A 25,439-nucleotide genomic window follows, 5' to 3' on the forward strand; every position below is an offset into this window, starting at 1 on the left:
CAGGTCGGAGTGGCCTCCCAGGAGCAGCAACGGGCAGACACCGGCCACAGAACAGGTTTGTTTATTCGATAGCAAAGAGCTGAAAAACAGGTCCCACAGAGGAGCGGAGCCTGACCCAAGACCCGCTACCCCACAATAGTGCAGGCCAAGGCAGGCAGGGCTAAAGGCAGCAGGAATGAGAGACGGGCCCAGGAGACGGTGTAGTGAGGACCAGGCGGGCACGCCCGGTCAGGTCTTGTTGAGCGTCCAGAGCGGGTCCAGGAGGCTGAGGGGGTCGTCGGTGGGCCTCGCAGCCCGCAGCCCCTGCCCGTTGTGGGCCTGCAGGAAGTCCTGCTTGCTCATGCGCTGCTTACCCCGCAGGGAGCCGTCCAGGGAGAAGGCCTCAGGCGTGAGGGAGGCCAGCAGCTCTAAGGAGGAGGAGGGCGGCCCCAGGCTGGGGGCCTCAGGGACCGGCTGCTCCTCCTCAGGCTGGGGGGCCTCGGGCAAGGGGGAAGAAGGGGGGGGTGGGGAAGAGGAGGGGAGTTGGGTGGACTCTGGGAGGCTGGGAGGAGGCAGGCTGGGGGGCTCCACAGGGCCTGGCAGGCTGGCCACTGGGGAGTCCATGCCCCCAGGAGGCCGGATGCTGAGCTTGGCAATCGTGGCCTGGATGGAGCTGATGGGCACGTCCCCGCCGAGGACCAGGTCCTGGGAGTCCTGAGGAAGGTGATTCTGGGGAGACAGGAGTGGGTGAAGAGGATGCATGAGGTGCTCAGAGCCCCCGGGAGGGGCCCCCCCTCACCTTCTGAGTGATGCCGGTGCCGGCCGTGGGCTTGCTGGGAGGGGGCACGCCATGGCGCTGTAGCACCTGCTCCACATGTCTCACCACTGCCTCGTGGCAGAACTTGAGGTGTAGCTGCGGGGGCACACGACTGGTGAGCTGGGGGCCGTCCCCTGGGGGGAGGGCGCATGCCCGCCCGCTGAGCCTCACCTTCTCCTGCAGCATGTGCTTCCTCTGCTGTCGCATGCGCCGCACCAGCTGGGGCAGCTGGGGGATCCCGCTTCCAGCCTCCACCTCCTGCACGGCCGCGTAGAGCAGCGCGAAGGCCCCCGTGCGGCCCACTCCCGAGCTACGGCCGGAAGATGGGGTCAGGCCGGCCCCCGGGCCTGCGAGGAGCCCATGAGCTGCCCGCACCTACCTGCAGTGGACGACGACGGGCGTGTGCAGCGGGCGCTGATGCAGGCAGTGGGCGTGCACCTCCTGGATGAAGCGCAGCAGGTGGCTGGGGCTGTCAGGCAGGCCTCTGCCGGGGGATGGGGGCTCTGAGCCAGACCCAGTCTGAGCCCACATCACCCCCCGACCACCACCCAGGGCGGCAGGCAGACGCACAGCTCGGGCCACGTTGGGAAGTGCAGGTGCACGAGGGAGCGCTTGAGGCTCTGGTCACGGAACTGCAGGCTCAGCACCCGCTCCACGTGCGTCTCGGTGGTGCGGACGCTGCTCAGGGCCAGGCTCAGGGCCCCGTGCACCATGGGCTGGCCCCGCTCGGTGGGGAAGTAGCGAGCCACCTTTTGCTGTGGCACAAACAGGTAGTTAGGGCTGGTGTTCCAGGGTCCCCACCGGTGCCCGCCCAACCTCTCCCTCTCACCTTCTCCATCTCGGCCTCCGACACAAGCATGACAATGACCGACACTTTCTGCTCATGCACCATGAGCCAGAAGTCGGCCGCTGTGCCAGGCAGGGGGGCCTGGGTGGCCACCAGCGGGGGGCAGTAGGGTGAGAGCCCCTCCACGCGGCTGGCGTTGATGTAGTCGTCCTTGCCGGAGCGCAGCACCACGCGGTTGCTGTCATAGGGCATGACGTCCTGGTGCCGGTTCTTGAGCGAGTAGCAGCGGGCAATGGCGATGGAGCGGCCCCGGGCGTCGAGCTCCTGTGCGTCTTGTAGCTCCCGCCACACCGTGTCCAGGGCCCCCGCAGCTCCCAGCTGGCCCCGGAAGGTCTCCAGCTCCTGCCGCAACTGCTGCAGCCTCTCAGGGCGCTCATAGGGGTCCCGCTCTATCAACCGCAGGGCCTGTGGCCGCCGGCCCTCAGCTGCGTCCACCTTCGTGGGCTGCAGCAGGGGCTGCCCACCCCCAGGAGGCTGAGGGCCTCCGTGCTGGCTCTCAGGGCTGGAGGACAGCAGGTCAGCAGCAGCGGTGCCTCGGCGCAGACAGGGGGGCGGCTCTGCTGCAGGGGGCCGAGGGGGCACGGGGCCGGGGCCCGGGGAAGGGGCGGGTGAAGGCACCAGGTGGGGAGTGGGGGCCGGCTGGATGGCAGGTGGGGGGCCTCGAATGGAGAGAGGGGCTGCCTGCGGGCCCAGGGGTCTGGGGGCAGGGGCAGGACCATAGGCCAGGGTGGGGTGGGGAGGCTGAGGGGGCCCTGCGCTGGCGAAAGGCAAAGCCCCGGAGTGGGGGGGTGGAGGGTCCTGAGAGGGGCCGGGGTACAGCTGGGTGTGCAGGGCAGGTGATGGCTGCCCCAGGACCCCAGGCTGAGGGGCGAAGGGGTAGGAGGCCTGGGCGGGCACCAGGCCTGGAGCCTGGGGTGGGAAGACATGTGGGTGCTGGAGTGGAAGGGGCTGGGGGGGAGGCTGGGGTGCCATCCTCGGGGCTGGAAAGCCTGCAGGCACCCCGGGAGGGAAGTGGTGCTGGGCCGGGGGTGCTGTGAGGGGCTGCTTGGGCCCCATTGGGTAGGTGTAGGGCAGGGGCAACGGCTGTGGTGGGGGGCCCGGGAAGCAGGCCTGGGGAGGGGCCGGGGCAGGGTTTGGCCGCGGGGCTGTGTGGCTGGAGATGGGGGCCTGGACACTATCTACGGTGGTGGTGGCTGGCCGAACCCCCACGACCAACTCGTGGCCTGAGAAGTGGGGAGGGGGCGCTGAGGGGAGGCCAGCGAGCGGAGGGGGTGGCCCCACCCCCCCATAGGGGCTGCTCACCATGCCGTGCTGGGGCGAAGACCGGGGCACGAGGCCCAGCTCTGGGGCATAGGCGGGGGCCGTGTAGAGAGCCGGTCCAGGGGCCACAGCCACCCCTGGGTGCCCCGGGGGCTGGGGGGCCCTGGGCTGCAGCATGTGGGTGGGACCTGCATAAGTACCAGGTGGTAAGGCGCCAGAGAGGTAGTGGGGTCCTGGGCCTGCAGAGCTGGGGAAGGGGCCAGGAGGGAAGTGGAGTGGGGCGGCAGCCCCCAGGAAGGGCTCTGGGGGCAGACTGCGTAGCTCCTCAGGCAGGTCCCCGGCCTCCATCGCCTCGCCCTCCTCCCTGCGGGGCAGCAGCGGTTTTGGCGCTGTGGGCCGTGGCGGCGGCTTCTTCTTGAGCTCCCTGTGGGGTGAGCGAGGGAGAAGGGGAGTCAGAGCCCCCTCAGCCCGGCCTGGCTCTGCAGCTGTGCCCAGGGTGTCCCCACACTCACCTGTCCAGGAGCTGCTGGCGTGTCGCCTCGCGGGCCTGGCAGGCGGACTGTGTGCGCTCCAGGAGAGCAGCCACTTTGCTCTCCAGGTCTGCGTAGAAGTCCTTCCCCTCCTGGGACTTCTTCATCAAATCCTCGTAGGCCTCGTAGGAGGCCACCAGGCTCTGCAGTGTGGAGTTCCACCTGGGGCAGAGGGCGGGAGGTGAGTCGCTGCAGGCCGGCTCCGGGGCGTGGGCCCAGGGCTGGGTACTGACTTCTGGTCCAGGTCGCCGAGCACGCGCCGCACGGCCGCGTACTGCACGTTGGCCTCGGTCAGGGCCCGGAGGACGTTGTCCTGGGCGGCCAGGTTCTGCTCCAGGTACACCCGCAGCTGGTCGTACTTCTTCAGCTGCTCCTCAAACAGCTTCTGTGGGGGTGTGGGGAGGACAGGCGCTCAGGGCCTTGCCGCTGAGGTGGGGTGCCAAGAGCCAGCCCGCCGGCCACACCCGGCCCACCTTCATCTCTGAGTGGTCGGCCGTCACCAGCACCGCCGTGATGTCGTCTTTCTGGATGAGCTCTCGCAGCTGCTGCTCCAGGGACACACGCTGGTCCCGCATCTCCTGCACCTTGGCCAGGATGCGCTTCAGGTTCTGCAGCACCGCCTTGTCCTCTGGGAGCGGCGGCAGCAGTGAGGCCGGAGCCCCACCGCCGCGCCCGACCGCCCCGAGGGGGTAGGAGGGCTCACCTGCGCTGAGGGCCGGCGAGGGCAGGGCGGCCCGCACCTGGTCCAGGGGGCCGCTGAGCAGCCGCAGGTTGCCCACGTGTAGGTTCATGGCGCGGTGCAGCTCGCTGTTGGTGAAGGAGGCCTTCTCGTGGACCTCCATGTACTTGGCCCACTCTCGCCTCACCTCTGCCAGCTCAGCCTTGGACGTGGCCGTGCTGGCCGCCGCCGGGCCCACCGCCTCCTGCAGCTTCTGTTCCAATGCCTCGTCCTCCTCCAGGAGGTCCCTGACATCCTTTAGGGAGGCCTCCACGTCGGTGAACACCCCTGACAGCACTGTGCGTGGGCACAGAGGAGGGGGTCAGCTCCTGGGGCACAACTGCCCCGTCCCACACTGGTGCAGCTCAGTGCGGGCTGAGCAGTGCAGCCCCAGGGCACGGGGGGTACTGTGCCCGGGGAGGTGGGAACCTCCGACCCTGCCCAGCAGGGGACAGCAGGTGACCTCCACCTGCTCTGTACTCACCCTGCATGGACTGGACGAGGTTCCTGACAGTGTCGGGGCGGACGCTGAGAGCCGCACACTTCTCCATGAGTTGGGGTGGGATGTGGTTGTAGGCGTCGAGGTTGTCTACTGTCTCAGGATCCAGCTGCAGGGAATCCATGAACTGGCTGTGGGGCAACAGGACCAGGTGGGTGTGGACTCAACCCCTCACGTGGAAGGAGCCCCCCCACAAAATGAAGCAACGTCCAAGGTCCTAGCAGCACAACAGTGTCCCAGCCACCAGCACAAAACCTGCCCTAGGCACTGCTGGAAACGCACACGAGGCCCTGGGCAGGGAGGCTGAGCCAGGAGCCTGCTGTTCCACGGCCATTCACCACCCTGCTCCCTCGCTCCCTCCCTCCCTCTGCTGCAGACTGCACTAGAGGATCCCACCCCACCTCCCCACAGCTCTGCACTCACTCCAGGACCTCGTTCTTGTCCTCAATCTTGGCCATCATCTCCCGGAGCAGCTTGGCCTTCTCCTCACTGCAGGGAGGGGACAGACCAATTTGTTGGCAGCCCGTGTCTCTTGAGACATCCCAACTTGGGCTAACAGGGTTGTCTGTTCACTCGCCTGTACAGTGATGAGGCTTCATGCGCTGCCATTGGTACAAGTTTGGCAAAGATGTCAGGGCCCGTAACAGCAGGGTCTGTGGGGTTCACCGGCAAAGGCTTCACCAAGGGGGCACCTGGGAGGGAGAGGCAGAGAGTCCTGGAGACCAGGCCCACCCAACCTTAACTGCCTCCGTTGTGCGACATCTTCGCCCCCTACCCCATCCCAGGCTCCCCTCCGCTTCAGACCTTTCACAGGCTGAAGGGTGTCCAGCGCTGGGACGGCCTCGTGGTAGATGAAATCATTGTCCTTCTTGGCAGAATTGTACCTGGCATGGGAGGGGGGCAGTCTTGAGTGGTCAGCAGGGACCTAGGACCTCGCCCCTGCCATGTGGGCCCCTGCTCTCTGGCCCTGGTGGCTTCCTCCCAACGATGCAGGCAAAGAACCAGAGCCCCTCGAGGCCCAGAGACTCACTTTCCCCCAATGACGTCCATAGCGAAGCGCAGTGCGTCCTGCACGGTGTCGGGCTGGCCCTGTGCAGGGAGCGGAGCTCAGTACACCCACGGCCGGCGCCAGAACCCCCTTGGCCCAGCCAGGCTCTCCCCCATCATTACCTTGGCCAGCTTGATGGCTTCGTTGAGCTTGTCCAGGGCACTCTGGAAGTACGCAACCTGCAGGGGCCAGCAGAGCCTGGTCCAGCCTTCTGGTGGACCCTGCTCCTCCTGCCTCCCCGACCCAGCCTGTCTGACCAGCAGGTAGCCCAGACGAGACAGGAGGCTAAGCGGCCGCCAACGCCAGCCAGCCAACAGCACCAAGATTAGTGTCCGCTTGCGGCTCTGCCCACAGTGCCCACCTCCAGGCAGCCACTCAGGGGAACCACCGCGCCTGTCCCCTAGGGTGGCAGAGACCGAGGGGTGAAGGACAGAGGGAACCACTCCCCACCGGGGATCCAACGGGGCTGGAACAGCCTGAGCACCCCCCTGACCCCAGCTCGCTCACCTGCTCCCCGAACTTCTGCTGCTCCTCCGCCTGCTTCCCCATGTGCAGCTGGACGGAAGACACAGCCCTGCTTACTGAGGGGGACACCCCAGCGCCGCCCCACCCCACCCCCACGCCCGCGGCGCCCTCACGTGGGCCACAGCTGCGAAGTAGTAGATCTTCATCTGGACCAGCTTCTTCCAGTCCTTCTGGATCCGGCCCAGCAGCGAGGCAGTGTCGGGGTTCTCCAAGGCGCGGCAGGCCTCTTTGTAGTAATCCACCACCTGGGGGCCAGGATGGGCTCCAAGTTGGGGACTGGGAGGAGGCCAGGTCCGGCCCCAGTCCCTAGAGGGCCACGGTCCCCTGGGCCTACCTGTGCACTGATGCGCGCCACCAGGAAGCTCTTCCTGTTGTCCAGCATGGACTTCTCCAGGAGGCACTCCTGCGCCTGGCCCTGGAACAGTGGGTGCAGAGGCCCTCCTTCCTCACCGGGACAGACCGCACACACCCCTCTCTGCCCAGCCTCCCCTCCAAGCAGCTCCTGACCCACCTGGAGCTCAGAGGGTCGCAGCCCAGGCCCCGGCTTGTCCCTCCCTGACCTGTGCGCCACCGTCCAGCCCTAGCGAGGGCGGCTCCTCACCAGCATGAGGTTGACGTTGAGAGTGAGGATCTGCCGGCTCATGTCCACACTGTAGGCCTGGGGGAAGTGCTCCCTCAGATAGGAGAAGGCGCCGGCCGCACACTGGAAGTGGGTGCAGGAGACCTTCATGCCCTGGGGGGAGGGGCTGTCAGAAGCGGAGCCGCTCCAGGGGATGGGGTTCACTCTGGAGCTGACAGCATGCCACCCTGCTTCCTCACCTCCTCAGACACCCGTTTGTCCATGGCCCCCAGCATGGAGTGCAGTGCCCCTAGGGAGGCAAGGAACATGGGTCAGGGCTCAGCTGTGGCTCCTGCCCACGTTGGCGCCCAGGGTGAGGCGCGGGGTGGGCGGGGACCCAGTGGATCTGGGGGACGGAGCTCCAGCTCTGCGCCAGGCAGGGACCAGGGGAGAGAAGGGGCCCTCACAGGACTCTGCTCCCCAGGCTGAGGCTGCACCAGCAGGGTTGATGGCTAGGCCAGCCTTGGTCTCCTCCAGCCAGAAGCAAACCTGAGCCACCATGGGGGTGGGGGGCGAGATGGGGTGTCCAGACAAAGAGGAGAGGCCAGCTCTGTGCCTGGAGCACAGCAGCAACTCCAAGAGCAGGCAGCCTAGCCGAGCCTCCCACCAGGGGGCTCCCTGCGGCCCAGGAGGCGGGCAGAGCTGACGGAGGCAGGACAGGGTCAGGATTTAGGTGTCTTCTGCTGAGAGGGGCAGGGCCGGGAGCGAGGGGGCCCCAGGGAAGGGGAGAGGCAGCTCACCAAGGTTGTAGAGAATGCAGGCCTGCTCGTACTTGATGTCCTCGTGGGCCACAGACTTCCCAGAGAAGATCTCAGTCCTGGGGACAGGCCACCACAGTTGTGAGGGGGCAGCTGGTGAAGCGAGCCCCCTCCCAGTGCAGGGCGGGAGGGAGGGGGTCTGGGGAAAACCACCCCAAGCAGCTCCCCATCCTCTACAGCAAGGAAACGGGGAGGGGGAGAGGGGCACCCTCCAGGCTCCCCTGGCTCTGCCCGCCCGCACTCACCAGGTGACAGAAACGGCGGCCTCCTGACCCGAGCCCATGGGGACCCGACTCTGCAGGTAGTGGAGCTGGCCCAGGTACTTGCGGAGGACACTGCAGCCCTCGAAGTCACGTGGGACACGGACGGCATTCTGCGGGAGGGTGAGAGGAGGCCGGCCATCATTTGGAGCGGAAGACGCGCCTGTGTGCCCACAAAGGCCCAGACGGACACGTCGGGGCTGGCGGACTGCGCAGCGTAAGAAACCAAAGGAAGGCAACAGCTACCTGCAGTCACTGCACAACCATCCCGCCAGACGCTTCCACCAAACCGGCTCCACTTTTCCATAAAACATGCCTTAAAATGTTTAATGTACTTAATGTTTGACCCGTATTTCTGTATCTAAAAATATGAGCTACAAGAGCCATGACAACTGAGGACAAGGCTCTCTACTGACATGTCAACATGTCCATAACACGCTTACTGCTGGGGAGAAAGACGCATCTAAAAGATAAGCAACATAATTCACAGAAACAGAGCCAACTAGTTATACAAAGAGAGAAATCTACAGAGTTCCATCTGAAGAGATGATCCCTGGGTAGGTTTCAGGAGTGCATCCTACTCTGTACATACATACAGGGACATTTTGATTTTATTGGTAAGTAAACTCTCTCCTCAAATGTTAGAATGGTATAAAATATAAAGAATCAGGTTGCTATAACCTAAAGCAACACTGCTAATCAATCCACTATACATATATAAACTTTTTAAACAAAGAAATAGAAGAAGAAAGGCCTGCAGTATTCCCCTCGGGCCTCGGTGACCTGGGCTGCTGCCATCCTCACAGCCTGAGCAGGTTTGGGTCCCAGGGCTGGACTGTCCCAGGGCTGAGGGAGCTGGGGAGTCTGGGGCAGCCAGTCTGAGCCATCCTTGGATCTGTACTGCCTGGTCCCCCCTCCACGGGACCCCAAACTCCAGATCCAGGCCGGCCCTCCCACAGCTACTGCAAGTCTACAGTCTGCAGCCCACTTCCAGCCTCCTCCCTTAAAGTCCATCCACAGACCTTTGGCAGCACCCCCAACAGAGCACCTTTCTGGGGTTGCGTTGACTGGTGGGTGAAGTGTGAGGAAGTAGTGAGGAAGTAGTGGAAGGGTGAGACGCAAGCCCTTGCATATTTCTCTGTGCACTTTGCACTCTAATTACAACCCAGGAACCCAACTCTTTCTCCTGAGACTCTGATTGCTCCAGTGACTAAAGCTGGGTCTGAAGAAATGCTGCCATCTTATGGCCGTTTCTGGTAACAACAACTGGAAAACCTGTGCTCAAGAACGCAAAATACTCACAAGGCCTGTGAGACTAAAAAAGACACGTATGCTCTAGAAATAGCGGTAGGTAAGAATTCATTAGCAATGGCTTTCAAAAGCCAATTTCCAAAGTAAATCTTACTCATCCTTAGAAAGTAAAAACGCACATAAACATACCTTCACCACTCCTAATTCTTAAGAGAAGTGCAAATCAAAATGACGATGAGGTATCATCTTTCAGTACTCAGCACAAAGTCTACAAACAGTTAAATGCTGGAGAAGCCATGGAGAAAAGGGAACCATCCTACACTGCTCTGGGAATGTAAACTGCTAAGAGCCACCATGCTACAGATGCGGGTTCATGAACGGAAACAAGCGACCAACCCGTGCGGCAATCCACTCCTAGGAATGATGCAGCGAACACCATCCTTCAAAAGACATGGGAACCCCAAAGCTCACTGGGACATTGTTTACAACAGGCAAGGATGCAAGCGTCCAAAACCTACAGCCACACAGCGGACAAGCAGCCATAAAAAAGAATGCAGAGTGTCACTGGCAGCAACCTGGATGGATCTGGAGATGATAACACACAGTCAGTCAAATATGGAAAGAAAAACATTCTGTAATATCACAGATAAAGAACTGGATACAAACGAACTTGCCAAACATCTACTATTGACTTACTAAACAAATTTAGAGTCATAAAAGGAAAGCTGGAGAAGATGGAGATATAAACATTTTGAATAAGATATACATAATTATACATACATAATCTATGTATGCTTTATACTATCTATAAAGTATATATTATGTATACATATAACATTAAATATGCTCATCTATAAGCTGAACAGAAAGGTCCAACTGAATAGTACATGGAAATCTGCTCACCACTCTGTGATGATGTATATGAAAATAGAATGGGAAAAGAACTGATACATGCATATGTGGATCATGTTCCCTTATCTCAAGCACATGCACAATTGTAAATGACTCAGAGAATAAAATTGCATTAAAACAAAAAAACCTGAACCAACTGCCTGCTCTGTTCCCCTGAGGCCTCGGTAGCCTACACTGGGTCCCACATCGCCCAACCTGGGCAGGTCAGGGTTCCCGGGTGGGAGTGCACTGGGCGTGAGGCACTGGGAAGTACATGCCAAAAACAGCAGCCCCTGCAGATGGAGAACCTGGTCCACTCTGGACAGCCCAGTAACTCCAGATCAGCACGGGGGAACCTACTCCAGAATGTGTAATAACAGCGTGCGAAAAAAATAATCCCGGGGAAGAAAAACATGCATGTTATCGCACTACATCAATCAATCAGAGCTCAGGAAAAATAAACATTAAAAATATTCTCTATGCACTGATAAGTTTGAAATGAAATTTAAAATGAACAAAACAACAGAGTATAAAAATACTGGAAAACATGCAGCACAGCTTTACAATGTAATAATATCAGCTCCTGCCCACCCACAAAAAAAAAAATTAATTTGGGCCACTGCTATCACCATACAGAGACCCACACACAACATTACCAAGTGAACGAAGAAACAGAAAGGGACCCATCACAGGGTAACCACAAGACGTGATGTCTCAAAACCAGTGACAGGACCTACGTGACGAAACGCATAGGCACGGGGATAGGAAGAGAGCGAGAAATTCAAAGGGTAGACACAGGTACAACCCTCAAGTAGGGAAAATACATTATCTGAAAAAAGACGCATGCTACAGCAACGGGCAACCTATTCTACACTGAGGAGTCACAACATACAAAGGCAGTGAACGAGTGGAAAGTAAAAGACAGTTGCATATATCCGGCTACCTCATTTAGGTACACTTAACCAATAAAAAATATGTTTAAAATATTCTACGCATTGATCAGCTCCAAATGAAATACCAAATAAAGAACTAAATAACAAAAAGAGTCTACTACAAGGCCTTCAGGCCTCAGTGACAAGGTCTGGCTGTCGCGTGCCTGGGTCTGGGCAGCTCTGGAATCAAGGCGCGACCGCATGGCTGGCTGGGAGAGCTGGGGAGGACAAGTCAGCCAGTGAGCCTGCGATCTGCCCCTGGAGGGCCTGAACCCTCTGGACGGAACCACCAACTGCAGATCCAGCTGGGCCCTCAAGCACTTAAACCAAGCAGGCACTCCCAAAGGATGGTGGAACCTCAGAGCTGAAAGAGGACCTGCAGGCTGCCTCCTTGTGCTGGACGTCCCGCCTCCAGCCTGAGACTCGGCCCACCTGGGAACGACAGCACCTAAAGGCACCTTGATTCCACGGGGTGGGATGTGTCTTGAGGGTGAAAGGTGAGGGGAAAGGGACCACAGCCCTTCAGGGTTTTTCTGGGACATCCCCCTCTATTTGACAGCCCAGGAGCAGGACTCCTTAAGGCTTTCTGCCAGAGGAACCAGTAGGGCAAGAAAGGTGCTGCTGTCTTGTGGCTGTTCCCTGGAATAGCAGCTTGAAGACCTGTGTGTGCGTGTGTGCTGGGATTGTCAATGACACGTGCCCTCCAGCAATGTCCTGGGGTGGGTGATCGAAACAGAATTCAAAAAGAGGCCCACTTTCCAGAGCTCCTGCTCATGGGGTACAAATTGGACTCGGGCTCTTTTAAATGAAAACTGCCTCTGCATGGCTAATCAGCAGGGAAATTCACATCCGGCTCAGAATGTATATCAACAAAAAGTCTACTGACTAAAACCGGGAGAGAGCAGGGGGAAAATGGAAGGCCCCAAAGATGTGGAGAGAAACGGAAACTGGCAGCAGGCGCTATGAAAACCCGGAAGGAGGGTCCCCAAGGGCGGAACTTGACATCCGTTTCCATGATCTGGCAGGCCCACATGAGGCTGGATATCAAGGGGACAACCATTGATCAAACACACCCATGGATGGTGTCCTTTCCTGAAGCAATAGTACGAATAATGGGACATAGGAGAAAGCAAAATTTCCAAGCACAAGAGCCTGGAAAAACAAATTAGTACAGCCTTACAGTGTAATATCAGCCCCAACACCCCTTCCCCCCAAAAATGAAATTGGGCCACCCATGAACACCACCACCTAAGCACCTTGATTCCAGGGGCTGGGAGGTGTCTGGAGGGTTAAAGGTGAGGAGAAAGAAGCAAGGGACCCCAGCCCTTCAGTGTTTTTTTTTTGGACATCCCCCTCTATTTGACAGCCCAGGAGCAGGACTTTCTCCAAGGTTCCCCTTGCCAGAGTCACCAGTTGGGCAGGAAAAGTGCTGCCATCTTGTGGCCGTTTCCTATAACAGCAGCTTGAAACCCGGTGCTTTGGAACACACTCAGGATTCATTTTCAAGGCTTGCCGGGCTCTCAATGACACGTGCCCTCCAGAAATGTCCTGGGGTGGGTAATCAAAACAGAATTCAAAAAGGGGCCCACTTTCCAGAGCTCCCGTTCACCAGGTACAAACTGGACTGGGACTCTCTTAAACGACAGCCTAGGAACACTGCCTCTGCATCGCTAATCAGCAGGAAAATTCACATGAAAACTGCAACGGGGTACCTCCTCGCCCGCTCAGAATGAACATCAACAAAAAGACCGCTGACAGTAAAACTGGGACAGAGCAGGGAGGAAACAGAAGGCCCCAAAGATGTGGGAAGAAACGGAAACTGGCAGCAGGCACTATGAAGACCCAGAAGGAGGGTCCCCAAGGGCGGAACTTGACATCCGTTTCCATGATCCGGCACGGCCCCATGAGGCTGGATATCAAGGGGACAACCATTGATCAAACAGACCCACGGATGGTGTCCTTTCCTGAAGCAACAGAATAACTGAGACATGGGCAGAAGCAAAATTTCCAAGCACAGGGGCTGCAGGAAAGAAGCATGCAGCAGAGCTTTACAGTGTAAGAAGATCAGCCCAGCCCAGAGTGAAACGGCGCCACTGGCGACACAGACCAAGTCAGAACGCTACAAAGCGACCAAGACGGAGAAGGGACCGTCCAGACAACCACAAGAGGCGGCGTCTGAAAACTGATACACAGGAGCTTTGTGGCAAAGGGCGCCGATTGTCACTCATAGAAAACGAGCTTATTTTACCAGAGGTAGACCTAGAGGAAATGAGGGATATATTCAAAGGGTAAGACATAGCTACACACACTCAACTAAGGAAAACAGACCACTGGAAAATACCTGTGCTACGCCGTAGCGCAACCTACTGTGCACTCTGCAATCATAACTTACAAAGGCAAATTGTGGGTCGGGAAAAAGGTACATTTATTTATTCAGTTAAGTCAGTCCCATTCAGCTAGTCAAAATAAACATCAATCCAGGAGATCAAACTAGTGAATCCTATTGGAAATCAACCCTGAATACTCACTGGAAATACTGTTGCTGACATTGAATCTAAAAATCTGGCCACCTGATACAAACAGCCGACTCACTGCAAATGCTCTGATGCTGGGAAAGACTGAGGGCAGAAAGACAAGGACTCAGAGAGCAGGAGACGGCTGAACGGCATTATCGACTCAATGGACGTGAGTTTGAGCATCCTTCAGCAGACAGTGAAAGACACGGAAGCCTGCCGCAATGCAATCCATGCGGGCCCAAAGACTTGGATACGACTGAGCAATGACAACAGTTTATATATTTTCCATCATTTTGCTTTTACAGAGGAAAAATGATTGAATTTAAATAAGAACAGTTTTATCTCCCAATCAAACCAATTTTGTTCACACCTGTGTAAAAACACTGTCTTCCTACCTGTCTGAGCAACTCCAGTTTCTTCAGTTCCTCATTGTAGGCTTCTGGATTCTCTCCATAATTCTTCAGGACAAACTAGAGAGAGAGAGAGAGATAGAGAGGGAAGGCTGTGAACCAGGCACAGAGCATCCTTCCTGCTCCCGCTTCCGCCCTCGGAATCCCCTGCAAGCACCAGCCATGGCTCAGGATGGAGTCCAGACCCTCTACCACCATCTCATCTCCTGCCCCACTGGGAACTCGGCCTCCGTAGCAAGGCAGCGCTAAGACACTTTCTGGGGCACCCTCCTTTTTTGAGCAAAATGGAAAATATGCCTGCACAATGTGGCTGGAATCCCCTGGCTGGCCCTCACCATGCTGCCGTCCTCCCTACCAAACCCAGAACTGGGCCAGCTCAGGAAGCCGGGGAACTCAGTCGGCTGAAGTGGGATCCTACTGAGCATTCGTAAACTGGCCACGACTTCAAGCCTCCCTTGTGTCTGGGACCCTGCTGGGGCCCGGGATCACCATCGTAATCCCAACCCGCCAGCAAATGTCAGAAAGAGAGTCACAGAAGAGTGGGTGTGCAAAGCCTTCCCTGCCAGCCCGCCCACCTGGGGAAGGGGCGCCACAGAAATAAGGAAAGGCCTGTGGCGGTGTGATGGGAATGATCCGGGGGAAGGGAGATGGGGAGGTCACTCCGCACATCAGAGGCGGGGCTGGCACCCCCGCCCACGGCAGGGCTGACTCTCAAGACGGTGGGCACACTCGCCAGCCTGGAGGCGGGGCCTGGACCACCAAGACCAACACATCGTGGCAGCTCCACCACTCGTGCTGGGGGACCTGGCGTCTGGGTCTGCAGTCTGGGGGCGTCTGGGTCTGCAGTCTGGGGGCCCAGACCCGTCACTCCACATGCACTAAGAGCACGGGCCCCCAACTCCCAAGGCCCCTTGAGGCCCCAGCCAAGGCCTGTGAGGCGGAGAAGGGAGGGGTGGCCTGCGCTGTCCAGCGGCGGCCCACCCGTCTCCCGGGCCCGTTCCCAGGGACTGTGACACGTGGCCACGCGGTGAGCCCATGGGAGCCTGGGAGGCCGTGTCACCTCGTTAGCTGCCTGGCAGGGAAGCGAGAGGAGGGGCAGGCAGAGGGAAGCGAGTCCTGAGCTTCCTTCAGCTCCAGATCTCTGAGCCCAACCCTCTTCCACTGCTTTTACCTCCTGCCAGTTCGCTATCCCCGTCCACCTCTGGCCCGGACTCCCCACCCCTTCAATCCACCCCTCATCCAGTGGTCAGATTTGTCTTTCTAACATGACTCCAGTGTTATTCCTGACTTTATATCCTTCTGAAACATACACACTCCTGGGGGGGGAAAAATAAAGCCCAGCTTGCTTTTCTCAGGACAGTGAGATTATGGGGAAAGAGCTGTAATATAAAGGGTGGGGGGAAGTAATCCGAGAAGAATGTGCACAACAGTGCTTCCCCAAACCTCCGGGGCCAAATCTCATCTTCACAGTCAGCTCCCAACAGCCTTCAGCTCCCAGGGACACCCAGCCAACAGTACTCTGCAATGACCGCTCTCAGCTCTCAATGCTTGTCCACACGTTGCCCCCACCACCTTCTCGGCTAAGGCTCAGCTAAAATACCACTTCCCAGAGCACCAGCGGCTGCTCTCCCCACACTGAGAAAGTGTGCCTCCCAGCAGCGTCACATCAGCGACCACCCCCACCCCAAATAACGAGTCTATCGGGAATGGCAGGGGCCTGATTCAATGTGTTCGATCCTCAGCAAATGGCTGCCTTTACAGGAAATGCACAGGATGGATGAACAGACTGAGTAATACCAAAGAAGACACTCAGAAAATTTGAGACGATGTAACAATTTACCCAACACTTATCTCAGTCTCTTTGAAAAACAAGTATCATTTAGAGGGCTAGAGGGCAGGAGACTATTGTAGATTAAAAGAGATTAAAAAAAAAAGAACAATGACCCTATGAAAACCATGATTGGATCTGAGTTTAGAAAAAAAACAGTTATAAAGGATGTCTGGGGATAACAGGTGAAATTTAAATATAAAACATAGTAGAAAATGTTTGTGGATTTTCTAAGGTGTGATGATAACAGTATAGTTATACAGGAGAAAATCCTCTTAGGACCTGCTGAGATGGGCACAGCTTACTTGCAAAGGTCCATGGGATGTACGTGTGTGTGTGTTTACAGACAGAACACACATACGGTGCAAGTGAACTATTACCACTGCTCTTGTCTACTCGCTAAGTCATGTCCAGCTCTTTTCTGCATGACCCCATGGACTGTAGCCCATCAGGCTCCTCTGTCCATGGGATTTTTCAGCCAAGAATACTGCAGTGGGTTTCCACTTCTCCAGGGATCAAACTCGCTTCTCCTGCGTTGGCAGGCGGATTCTCTACCACTGAGCCACCAGGGAAGCCCAACTATCAAAATTAAGTAGATAGAGTTTGGGTGAGCACTGCATTATTCCTTCGACTTTTCTGTATGTCTGAAATCTGGAAAACAAATGTCTTAAGAGCTGCTGAGGGAACTCCTGGGTGGTCCAGCGGTTAGGACTTGGCACTCTCACTGCTGTGGCCTGGGTTCAAGCCCTGATCAGGGAGCTGAGATCTCACACGCCAAGCAATGTGGCCAAAAAAAAAAAAAAAAAATGAGTTGCTGAGCTAAATGATACCTAAAAAAATACTTTCTTTACATCATCATTTCTTAGCCTCTTGTTGGATCCTTTGAGAACGTGATAAAAGCCACAAAACAATCTCCCTACAAATATTCATCTATGCATAAACACAAGAATTTGCCAACATGTTCAGGGGGTTTACAGACATGCTGAAGCCCGTTTATGGGCTCTTGGTTTATAATCCTCGCTGTGATCTAGCCAATCCCTCACCCCGCCCGTCCCCCAATTCACAGACATAAAATGTGACCTGAGCTACAGGGTTAAACTTGACTATCTAAATGGGAACATGTTCTTTCTCTGATTAACTCCCTTCTCACAGGAGGCTTCTGTTCGTCACCCCAAGGCGACAGTAAAAGTGGAGCCCAGAGGCCCTGTGGGACAAAGGCCGAAGGGATCTGAGTGACATCCGAGAGTCCCAGAAACAGGGCTTCAGCTGCCATCGCTGGGAACACCTGTCCCTGCGGTCACGCAGTGGGGAAGGGGTGAGAGATGATGCCTCTGACCGCAGCAAACTGTCCCTGAAGGAGGCTGTCTACTTGTCTTATTCCTCCTCCAAGATCTGCAGCAAACACAGAGCTCCCACCCACGGGCCAGACACTCGCCCAGTGCCTAGGAAGTCACTCAGCCCTAATAACAACCCAAAGAGGTAGACAGCGTTGTCGCCACCATTTGACAGCTGAGGACACTGAGGCAAGGAAGGTGAGACACTCGCCAAGGTCACAGCATTAACCACCGACAGAGCACCGATGCGAAGCCTGGCGTTTGGGCTCCAGAGCCCATATTCTTGACCACACATCAGACCAATCCATTTCTATTTTTTAAACACAGTTCTCATAAAACACCAAAAAAATGGGAAGTGAAAACGAATCTCCGGCCACAAGGTGAGTCAATGGAGCCGAGAGGTGATTTTTTAAACTCTGACGAAATCCTCTATGGCTTGATCACTCACTCCCCCTACTACACAGAGGTAAGAGGCGGATGAAGGTTCAAGAGTAAAGGACAGAGACCATCTCTCGGACAGTGTCCCTACAGCACAGACTTCTGCAGGGCGAGAAACAAGGTCTGGTCAGGACGTGAGGGTCGCCATAGAGCCTGAGAAAGCAGGCCCTGCAGCAGAGCCTGGACCTCGGCAACACGGATTCGGAGTAAGATACAAGAAGGCACCACCAGGACCCCAGCGCACCCACACAAACGACAGCCAGCTGGGGCTGAGGGCCAGGGGCCCCCCGAGCCCAGCCAGGCTTTGGAGAAGCTGGGGTTCTTTTTTCCTGAACGAACAATGAGACCTGTGAACAGTTTCATGTTGAAAGCATGTCCAGGGTTCAGAGCCACTGGGAGGAAAAAGCAGGGAAAGAAGTTATAAGTTAAAAATACACAGGCTGGAAAGACTTTTTCCAAAGAGAAACACCAAAACACAGCAAGTCCTGGCTGTGCCCTTAGGTTGCTGTGAGGCCAGGGCTTGGCTTTTCACCTGTAATATGGTGTTCATAGTAGCTGCTTTTGAATTGTGGTGAAGACTCTTGTGAGTTCCCTGGACAGCAAGGAGATCAAACCAGTCAATCCCGAATATTCATTGGAAGGACTGATGCTGAAGCTCCAATACTTTGGCCACTCGATGTGAAGAGTTGACACTGGAAAAGACCCTGATGCTGGGAAAGACTGAGGGCAGGAGGAGAAGGGGCGACAGTGAGAAGGTTGGATGGCATCACCAACTCAATGGACATGAGTTTGAGCAAGCTCTGGGAGATAGTGAAGGACGGGGAAGCCTGGCGTGCTGCAGTCCATGGGGTCACAAAGAGCTGAACAAGACTTACCGGCTGAACAAGGACAATTACCTGCTATGTCTAACTCACAGACTGTCATAGGACTTGAGCTATTTCCTAAACAGAGAAAGAGGATGCTAAGCTGAAAGTACTGTTTACAATACGCCAAGGCCTGTACTAGGGACTCAAATGCATTATCTCATTTTTTTTTAAGTATATCTTGTTTTTCTCTCTTTATTTATTTTATTTTTGGCTGCCCTAGGTCTTTGCTGCTGTGCTCCGGCTTTTTGCAGTTGCTCCGAGCGGAGGCTACTCTGCTGCAACGCGTAGGCTTCTCCTTGTGGCGGCGTCTCTTGATGCAGAGCACAGGCTCTGGGCCCAGGGCTTCAGGAGTTGCGCCACGTGGGCCCTAGAGCGCAGGCTCAGTAGCTGTGGCACACGGGCTTAGCTGTCCCAAAGCATGTGGAATCTTCCTGCACCGAAGATCAGACCCATGTCCCCTGCATTGGCAGGCAGATTCTTAACCACTGGACCAGCAGTAAAGCCCCTGCGTTAACTCTTGATGCCCATAAGCTTATAAGGTGTAGTATTAGTCCTGTTACAGGTGAGAAAAATGAGGCCCAGATTAGTGAGGTAATCATCTGTAACAGCTGAAGTCACTCAGCTAGTAAGTCGAAAAGGTGGGACTTAAACCAAAGTCTGCCTGATTCCAGTGTCTATACTATTTCTGTGACATTACTCTGCCCTTTTACCAAGCAACCAATGGCCCAGAATTCTGTAGGCAGATGAAAGTGAAAGTCGCTCAGTCATGTCCGACTCTGTGTGACCCCATGAATTATACAGTCCCTGGAATTCTCCAGCCCAGAATACTGGAGTGGGTAGCCTTTCCCCTCTCCAGGGGATCTTCCCAACCCAGGGATGGAACCCAGGTCCCCCGTATTGCAGGCAGATTCTTCACCAGCTGAGCCGCCCCAGGGGTAGATGAGATCACCAGATCCTGCCATTCTTTTGCAGGTTAGAAAAATGGGAGAGAGAGATCAGCAACAACAGCAGTTCTAGAACTCTGAGCCAAACTTCCTAATTCTTGACCCAGGGTCAAGATTTTGTCTCACCTTCTCTAATATTAACAAGGTCTCCTTCCTCTATGTATTCTTTTTACCCTCTGTGGGTGATGGGAGTGTTTAGCTTCTGTTCTGAATTTGATATACATCTTGGAATTAAAACAGTAGATGGAAAGGAGACCAAACTTTGGCGAAGAAGTAAAATTTTGGAACTTTAGATCAATTAACCTAATTTCTGGGAAGTCTCCATTGGAGCCTGGGGTTTGATCCCTGGTCAGGGAACTAAGATCCCATAAGCTGGGAAACTCGGCCAAAGTTGTGTTTTTTTTTTTAATCTAACTTTCTGCTTTTACAAATGAGGGAAAAGATGCTCAAAGAGATTAAATGATGGACTCAACGGAATACAAACTGTTAGTGTCTGAAGGAAGGCAGTGGCAGTGTGAACAGAGAAAGGGAGACCTTCTTGGAAAACTTCTTCCCCAACCCATTTTCTTTCTTTTTTTTTCTCCACCACCTTACTCAGTGGGGCACTGTCAAGATTCTGGCAGCAGCTACATTAAAACCACAAGGATGTCAACCTGCAGCAGCCTCCTGGTTGTTCCTTTTCACTTCTGCTCTGTCTTTCAATGGTACCAGACGGTCCTTCCCAAGGCAGATGTCTCACAGGGTACCTGATGCCCAGTCGACACACCTGACCTCCCAACAGCGGTCCCTTGCCTCCCTCAACGCCAAAACTGCCTGTCTCTTCCATCCAACTGAAGAGTCAACAAAGGACTGCTAGCGTTGCTCTGGCAGCTACAATACTATTTATCCCCTCTGTGCAGTCGCGAAAGCAGTTACGCTCCCCTAAACGACAGAGTTGTATCTTTCGGTCCAAAGGGGCTCCAGATTACGGGTCTTCTTCTGAGACCAGACAGAATTGCACCAAGTGTTAGAGCGACTCCAATCGCAGAGATCAGGCTGGCCGGGGCCTTAAAACACATCCTGAGCCATCCTCGGCGTCCGTCCCAGTCCGGTCGTAGACGGACAGCACGAGGGCCAGGCACAGCCTTTCCACCAGACGGTTAAAGGCCACCCACCGATCCCCCAGGGCGGTGCTGGCGTGGATGAGGGGAGGAGCAGAACTAGGTCCAAAGCGTCACACCGAGGAAGTGAGGTGCCTCGGCGGGGATCGCGGATGGCCGGGGAAGGAATCGGAAAGCAGGTTCCGATCAGACAGCGGGGGCTACCCGGGGCTGGTGGGGTCGAGGGATGGGGGGGGTGGGGGGAGAAGCTCTGCGAGCGCGCAGGGGTCAGCAGGGTGCGATGGGGGGTGCGCCAGGCGAAGGAAAGCCAGCGGAGGCCCCTCCTGGCCTCACCCGACCCTGCGACAGGGCCTGGGGAGATGATAGACGCGCAGGGGGCGTCACGAGCCGGCGGACGGAGAGACGCGGGAGAAGAGGGGCGGGGGCGGGGAGGAGGAGCTGCCCTCACCTTCTTTACGGCTGGCTGAAAGTGGAAGTCACCGGCCTCTTTCAGGTCCAGCCAGATCATGGGCATGCGGGGCACGGCCTCCATGGCCGCAGGCACCCGCCGGCCCCCCGGCCGCTCCCCAAGCTTTCTCAGCTGCAGGCTCAGCCACGCACCCCGCCCCTCCACGCCGGAAGTCACTTGTCACGCGGGGATGAAAAAAATGCCCCTACTGCCTGCTGGGAGAGGCGGTCCCCTCCCGTGCAGCCTTTTGCGCAGGCTCATTTTCCGGTGCGCATGCTCAGTTTCTTGCACGCGGGCACGTGTAGAGGGCAAACCTCCAGCCCTAGGCGAAAGGGTTTCTGGGAGTCGTAGTCTATCTGCATCTAATTGCTAAGCAGGGAGGTAACTGGTTTCTTCTTCCTGGCCTAAGTAGACCGCAGGGACCTGGCTCGGGCTCCAGGCGCTCCCCACTCAGGGGAAGGACATTAGAGAACGTAGCCATAGACTTGTAGACCCTAAGTAGTGTCGAGGGCCTTGGTAGATGTGGTCAGATGCTATGGTAGAGATAACGTGGTGGCAGGCCACCCCCAGAAGTGACTTAAAAACAGCCTTGGAGTAGGGGCTGCCTGGCCAAGGAGACAGGGCTAAGAAGCAAGCAAGGCGTTTCACCCCAGGTGTAGAGCTTTGGAACAGAGGAGTGACTGGTTGGAGACTGACACGCTCGGCTGAGCCTGTAAGACCAGGCACTGCCTAAGAGACGGCCAAGTCCGTTTTTGATGATGGGGAGAGAACTGGTAAATGAAGTGTAAAGCGGAAGGGGAAAAAGAGAGAGAGGCCTAGAGCGATGGGGGTGGGGATGACTCTATACAGCCACGCGAATACTTTTCAGTCTGGAAGGGGACCAGGGAGCAGAGAACAGTTATTAGCTCTGAAGAGATGACCTGTAGAGCAAGGATTTTAAAATTATGTGTATATTACCTAGCTTTAAAAACACATAAAATGGAGAATGTTAGGGCCAAAGTAGAAGCAAGGAAATGAGCGAGGAACCTTTTGTAGTCTTGCAGGAGACAAATGTTGTCCGGTTGGGGCAAAGGGGAATGAAACACGGGCAGGTTTGAGAAATGTTTGGGGGGAAAAAAGTGGCAGAACTTGGGATGAATGGATGTAGGAGATTGAGAATATAAAAGATTATTTCCAAGTTTCTAGCCAGTATATACCTGGGTGGCTCCACAGCTGTTTTCTGACATGGTAAAACAGGGAGGAAGAGGTTTGGAAGAGAAGAACAAGGGTTCAGGACTGTCTGTGTTGAGCTGGATATAGATTCCCTTAAGTCGTTCAAGAGAAGATGTGGAGGAGACCATGGCTCAAAAGAGAGGGTTCACTCACAACCAAGGGCCCAGGTCCCCTTTGCAATCCAGGATCTACCTTCATGCCAGCTGGAGTTAGAGCAAAAGAAAATGCAAGTACACAAATGTTCGCAGCAGCATTATTTATAATATCCAGGAGGTAAAAATAAATCAATAGATGAATGGGTAAGGGAGATGTGGTACAGCATACACTGGACTGTGTCCTTCAGCCTCAGAAAGGAAGGACATTCTGATACATGCTCAACATAAATGAACCCTGAAGACACGATGCCAGTGACGTAAGCCAGACACCAAAGAACAAATACTGTGTTAGATTCTGTGTTAGTCCCTCAGTCACGTCCAACTCTGCCACTCCGTGGACTGTAACCCACCAGGCTCCTCTGCCCATGGGGATTCTCCAGGCAAGAATACTGGAGCGGTTGCCATTCCCTTCTCCAGGGGAATCTTCCCAATCCAGGGATTGAACCTGGCTCTCCTGCGTTGCAGGAGGATTCTTTAACATCTGAGCTGATTCCACCTAAATCAGTTAACTTAAGAGTAGTCAAATTTGTAAGAATAAAAAGTAGAATGGTGATTTCTCAGGGACTGGAAGGAGGATGGAATGGGGAATTAGTATTCAGTGGGCACAGAGTTACAGGGTGGGATGATGAGAAAATTCTGGAGACAGATGACTGCACAACCATGTGAATGTATTAATACCTAATGCCACTGACCTGTGCACTTAAAAATGGTTAAAATGGAATTTTTTTTAATGTAAGATCTTGCAGGTAATTTTTTTTTTTTTTAAGGAAAAAGAAAATTTTACCAGCATCTTAAAAAGCCTGTTTCTGGAGGACCATCTTGGGACCACCTGCTCAGAGGTGGAAAAACAGACTACGGTGTTAGCACGGCTGGTTTGTCCTGAACCCTTGCTTCTTGGTTTGTAGGTGGATGTCTTCTGCCTGTGTCTTCACGTGGTCTTCCTTCTGTGCATGTCTCTGTTGTAATCTCCTCTTATAAGGACCCCAGCCACCTTGGATTAGGGTCCACCCTCATGACCTCGGATTCATTTAATTATCTCTTTAAAGATTCCATCTCCAAATACAGTCAGCCTCTGAGGTACTGGGGGCTAGTACTTCAGCATATGAATTTTGAGGGACATAATTCGACCCATAACACATGGTCTCAGTGACATGAAGGGCAGTTAGCATGAGAGGCATCAAAGAGGCACCAAGGGGTGAAGGGGCATGGAATACTGAGGCACTGGGGTGAGGATGGCTCACTGGAAGCGATACAGCAGAAAAGATGTCTCTGGGGTGAGTGGCGCCCTCCTGCTGCTGCTGAGTCGCTTCAGTCGTGCCCGACTCTGTGCGACCCCAAACACGGCAGTCCACCAGGCTCCTCTGTCCCTGGGATTCTCCAGGCAGGAATACTGGAGTGGGTTGCCATTTCCTTCTGCAACGCATGCACGCATGCGAAGTCACTTCAGTCGTGTCCGACTCTGTGCGACCCTATGGACAGCAGCCCACCAGGCTCCTCTGTCCACGGGATTCTTTAGACAAGAGTACTGGAGTGGGTTGCCATTTCCTTCTCCAATGCCATTGCCCTTGTAGTGCACCTATTTCCTCACAGAGATGGGCAGCATTGAGCTTCCCTGGTGGCTCAGAGGTGAAAGCGTCTGCCTCCAATGCAGGAGACCCAGGTTAGATCCCTGGGTCAGGAAGAGCCCCTGGAGAAGGAAATGGTAACCCACTCCAGTATTCTTGCCTGGAGAATCCCGTGGACGAATCCCTGGAGAATCCCATGGACTGAGCGACTTCACTTTCTTTCTTTCAAGACTCACTTGTACTGCTGAAGGGTAGGTCCCGTCACTAGGGGGCAGCAAATACCCCGTTCAGCCAAGGTAAACTGGCCTGTTCACCCTTCTCTCAAGACAACTATCTTGTCAGAATTGGAATGACCTCAAAGACAGACACCCTCCCCCATTTTATTAATGTGGATCCATTTTAATGATGCAGAAACTGAGGCCTGGGTTGGGGAGTGGACCACTCAAGTCTGCCAATAAGTGGATGAAGAGTCCAGGTTGGGCCTGGGTCTCCTCCCTTCTAGTTCATTTATTTAGCTAGTGTCCGTCCAATACCCACTGTGCCCTAGACACTGTTCTAGGCACTGCTGAATAAAACAAGCAAAGATGTCTGCCCTCATGAGATTACAGTCTAATGGGGGAGTTAGATATTAACACAATGAACAATATACAGTATATGAGATGGCAGTTAAAACAGGACACCATAAAGACAATGGAAAGACCAAATCGAGACAAGATATCTGTGAGACATAAGCAAGAAAGAGGACCATCTACAATATATAAATCTCAAAAGTTCTCAGCCAAAAACTCATGGAAAGATGTCAGACCTCATCAGTAACCACGAGGATGGGACCCAAACCGCAGGGACAGTTCACTTTGTGCTCATGGGACAAATGAGCCTAATGGATGAGTATGTCAGTGTTGGTGAGGACGTGGAGCCACAGGACCTCTCACGCGCTGCAAACGAGGCTGGAAATTGGTGCCACCGCTACAGGAAACTGACATGATTTAGTCGTGTTGACGCTGTGAACAAAGACTGTCACCTGCCATTTCAGTAAATGAAGACTGTTGTGACCACAAAGCCATCAGCCACCACGGCCCCCTGCGTGCCCCGGGAGAGATTCAGGATGGAGAACAGCAGGACACTGGCCCTAAATAGCATGCTTATCAAAGGAAAGATTTCAACAAGCCCACCCTCTGGCATCTTCCCATGTAGAAAAGCTCTCAAATCATTAACTTGAGATTTTTGTGTCCGTTTTTGTGATTAGCGGTAATCTTTGGATGGCGTGCATGCGTGTGTGTGTGTCTGTCGTGTCTGTCTCTTTGCAACCATGGACTGTAGCCCACTAGGCTCCTCTGCCCCTGAAGTTTTCCAGGCAGGAATACTGGAGTGAGTTGCCACTTCCCACTCCAGGGGAATCTTCCCAACCCAGGGATCGAACCCATGTCTCTTTCATCTCCTGCATTGGCAGGAGGATTCTTTAATACTGTGCCACCTGGGAAGCCCTTGGATGGCCAACTGCACATTTTTTCCTCAGCCAAAAAAAAAAAAAAACAAAAAAACTCATACATTCTGGCTCCTCCCTTACATCTTTAGAACAGTCCCTCCGAGCTGAGCGACTACATCGCAGGCTTAAGCCTTCAGTGAGGCTTCTGAATAAAACATAATTGTCAACTTTTAGGTTGTTCCTTTTTTTTTTCAGTTGACAAC

At 55.0% G+C, this 25,439-nt stretch overlaps 1 protein-coding gene, 1 long non-coding RNA gene and 1 other non-coding gene across 4 annotated transcripts; 2 read left to right on the top strand and 1 right to left on the bottom strand.

The window, feature by feature from the left end:
• Positions 1-45: 45 nt before the first annotated feature.
• On the bottom strand, positions 46-20,971 carry PTPN23 (protein tyrosine phosphatase non-receptor type 23). 2 transcript variants are annotated; one of them, NM_001206526.1, is given in 25 exon segments: positions 46-708; positions 779-892; positions 968-1,106; positions 1,176-1,280; positions 1,367-1,551; positions 1,626-3,327; positions 3,416-3,595; positions 3,667-3,818; positions 3,907-4,061; positions 4,137-4,448; positions 4,636-4,781; positions 5,074-5,139; positions 5,228-5,342; positions 5,455-5,534; positions 5,681-5,739; positions 5,821-5,877; positions 6,206-6,253; positions 6,337-6,468; positions 6,558-6,638; positions 6,825-6,956; positions 7,043-7,092; positions 7,583-7,659; positions 7,846-7,973; positions 13,846-13,920; positions 20,819-20,971. In NM_001206526.1, coding segments are annotated over 25 exon segments (4,854 nt in total). In that variant the 5' UTR covers positions 20,903-20,971; the 3' UTR covers positions 46-228.
• On the top strand, positions 19,730-25,407 carry LOC132343519 (uncharacterized). Its single transcript, XR_009492402.1, has 2 exons — positions 19,730-20,549; positions 22,953-25,407. It is a non-coding gene; the product is annotated as an uncharacterized lncRNA (long non-coding RNA).
• TRNAW-CCA (transfer RNA tryptophan (anticodon CCA)) lies at positions 23,795-23,867 on the top strand. Its single transcript has one exon. It is a non-coding gene; the product is annotated as a tRNA-Trp (tRNA).
• Positions 25,408-25,439: the final 32 nt, after the last annotated feature.

This window comes from Bos taurus, chromosome 22 (genome assembly GCF_002263795.3).
Source record: "Bos taurus isolate L1 Dominette 01449 registration number 42190680 breed Hereford chromosome 22, ARS-UCD2.0, whole genome shotgun sequence".
Classification (NCBI taxonomy): domain Eukaryota; kingdom Metazoa; phylum Chordata; class Mammalia; order Artiodactyla; family Bovidae; genus Bos; species Bos taurus.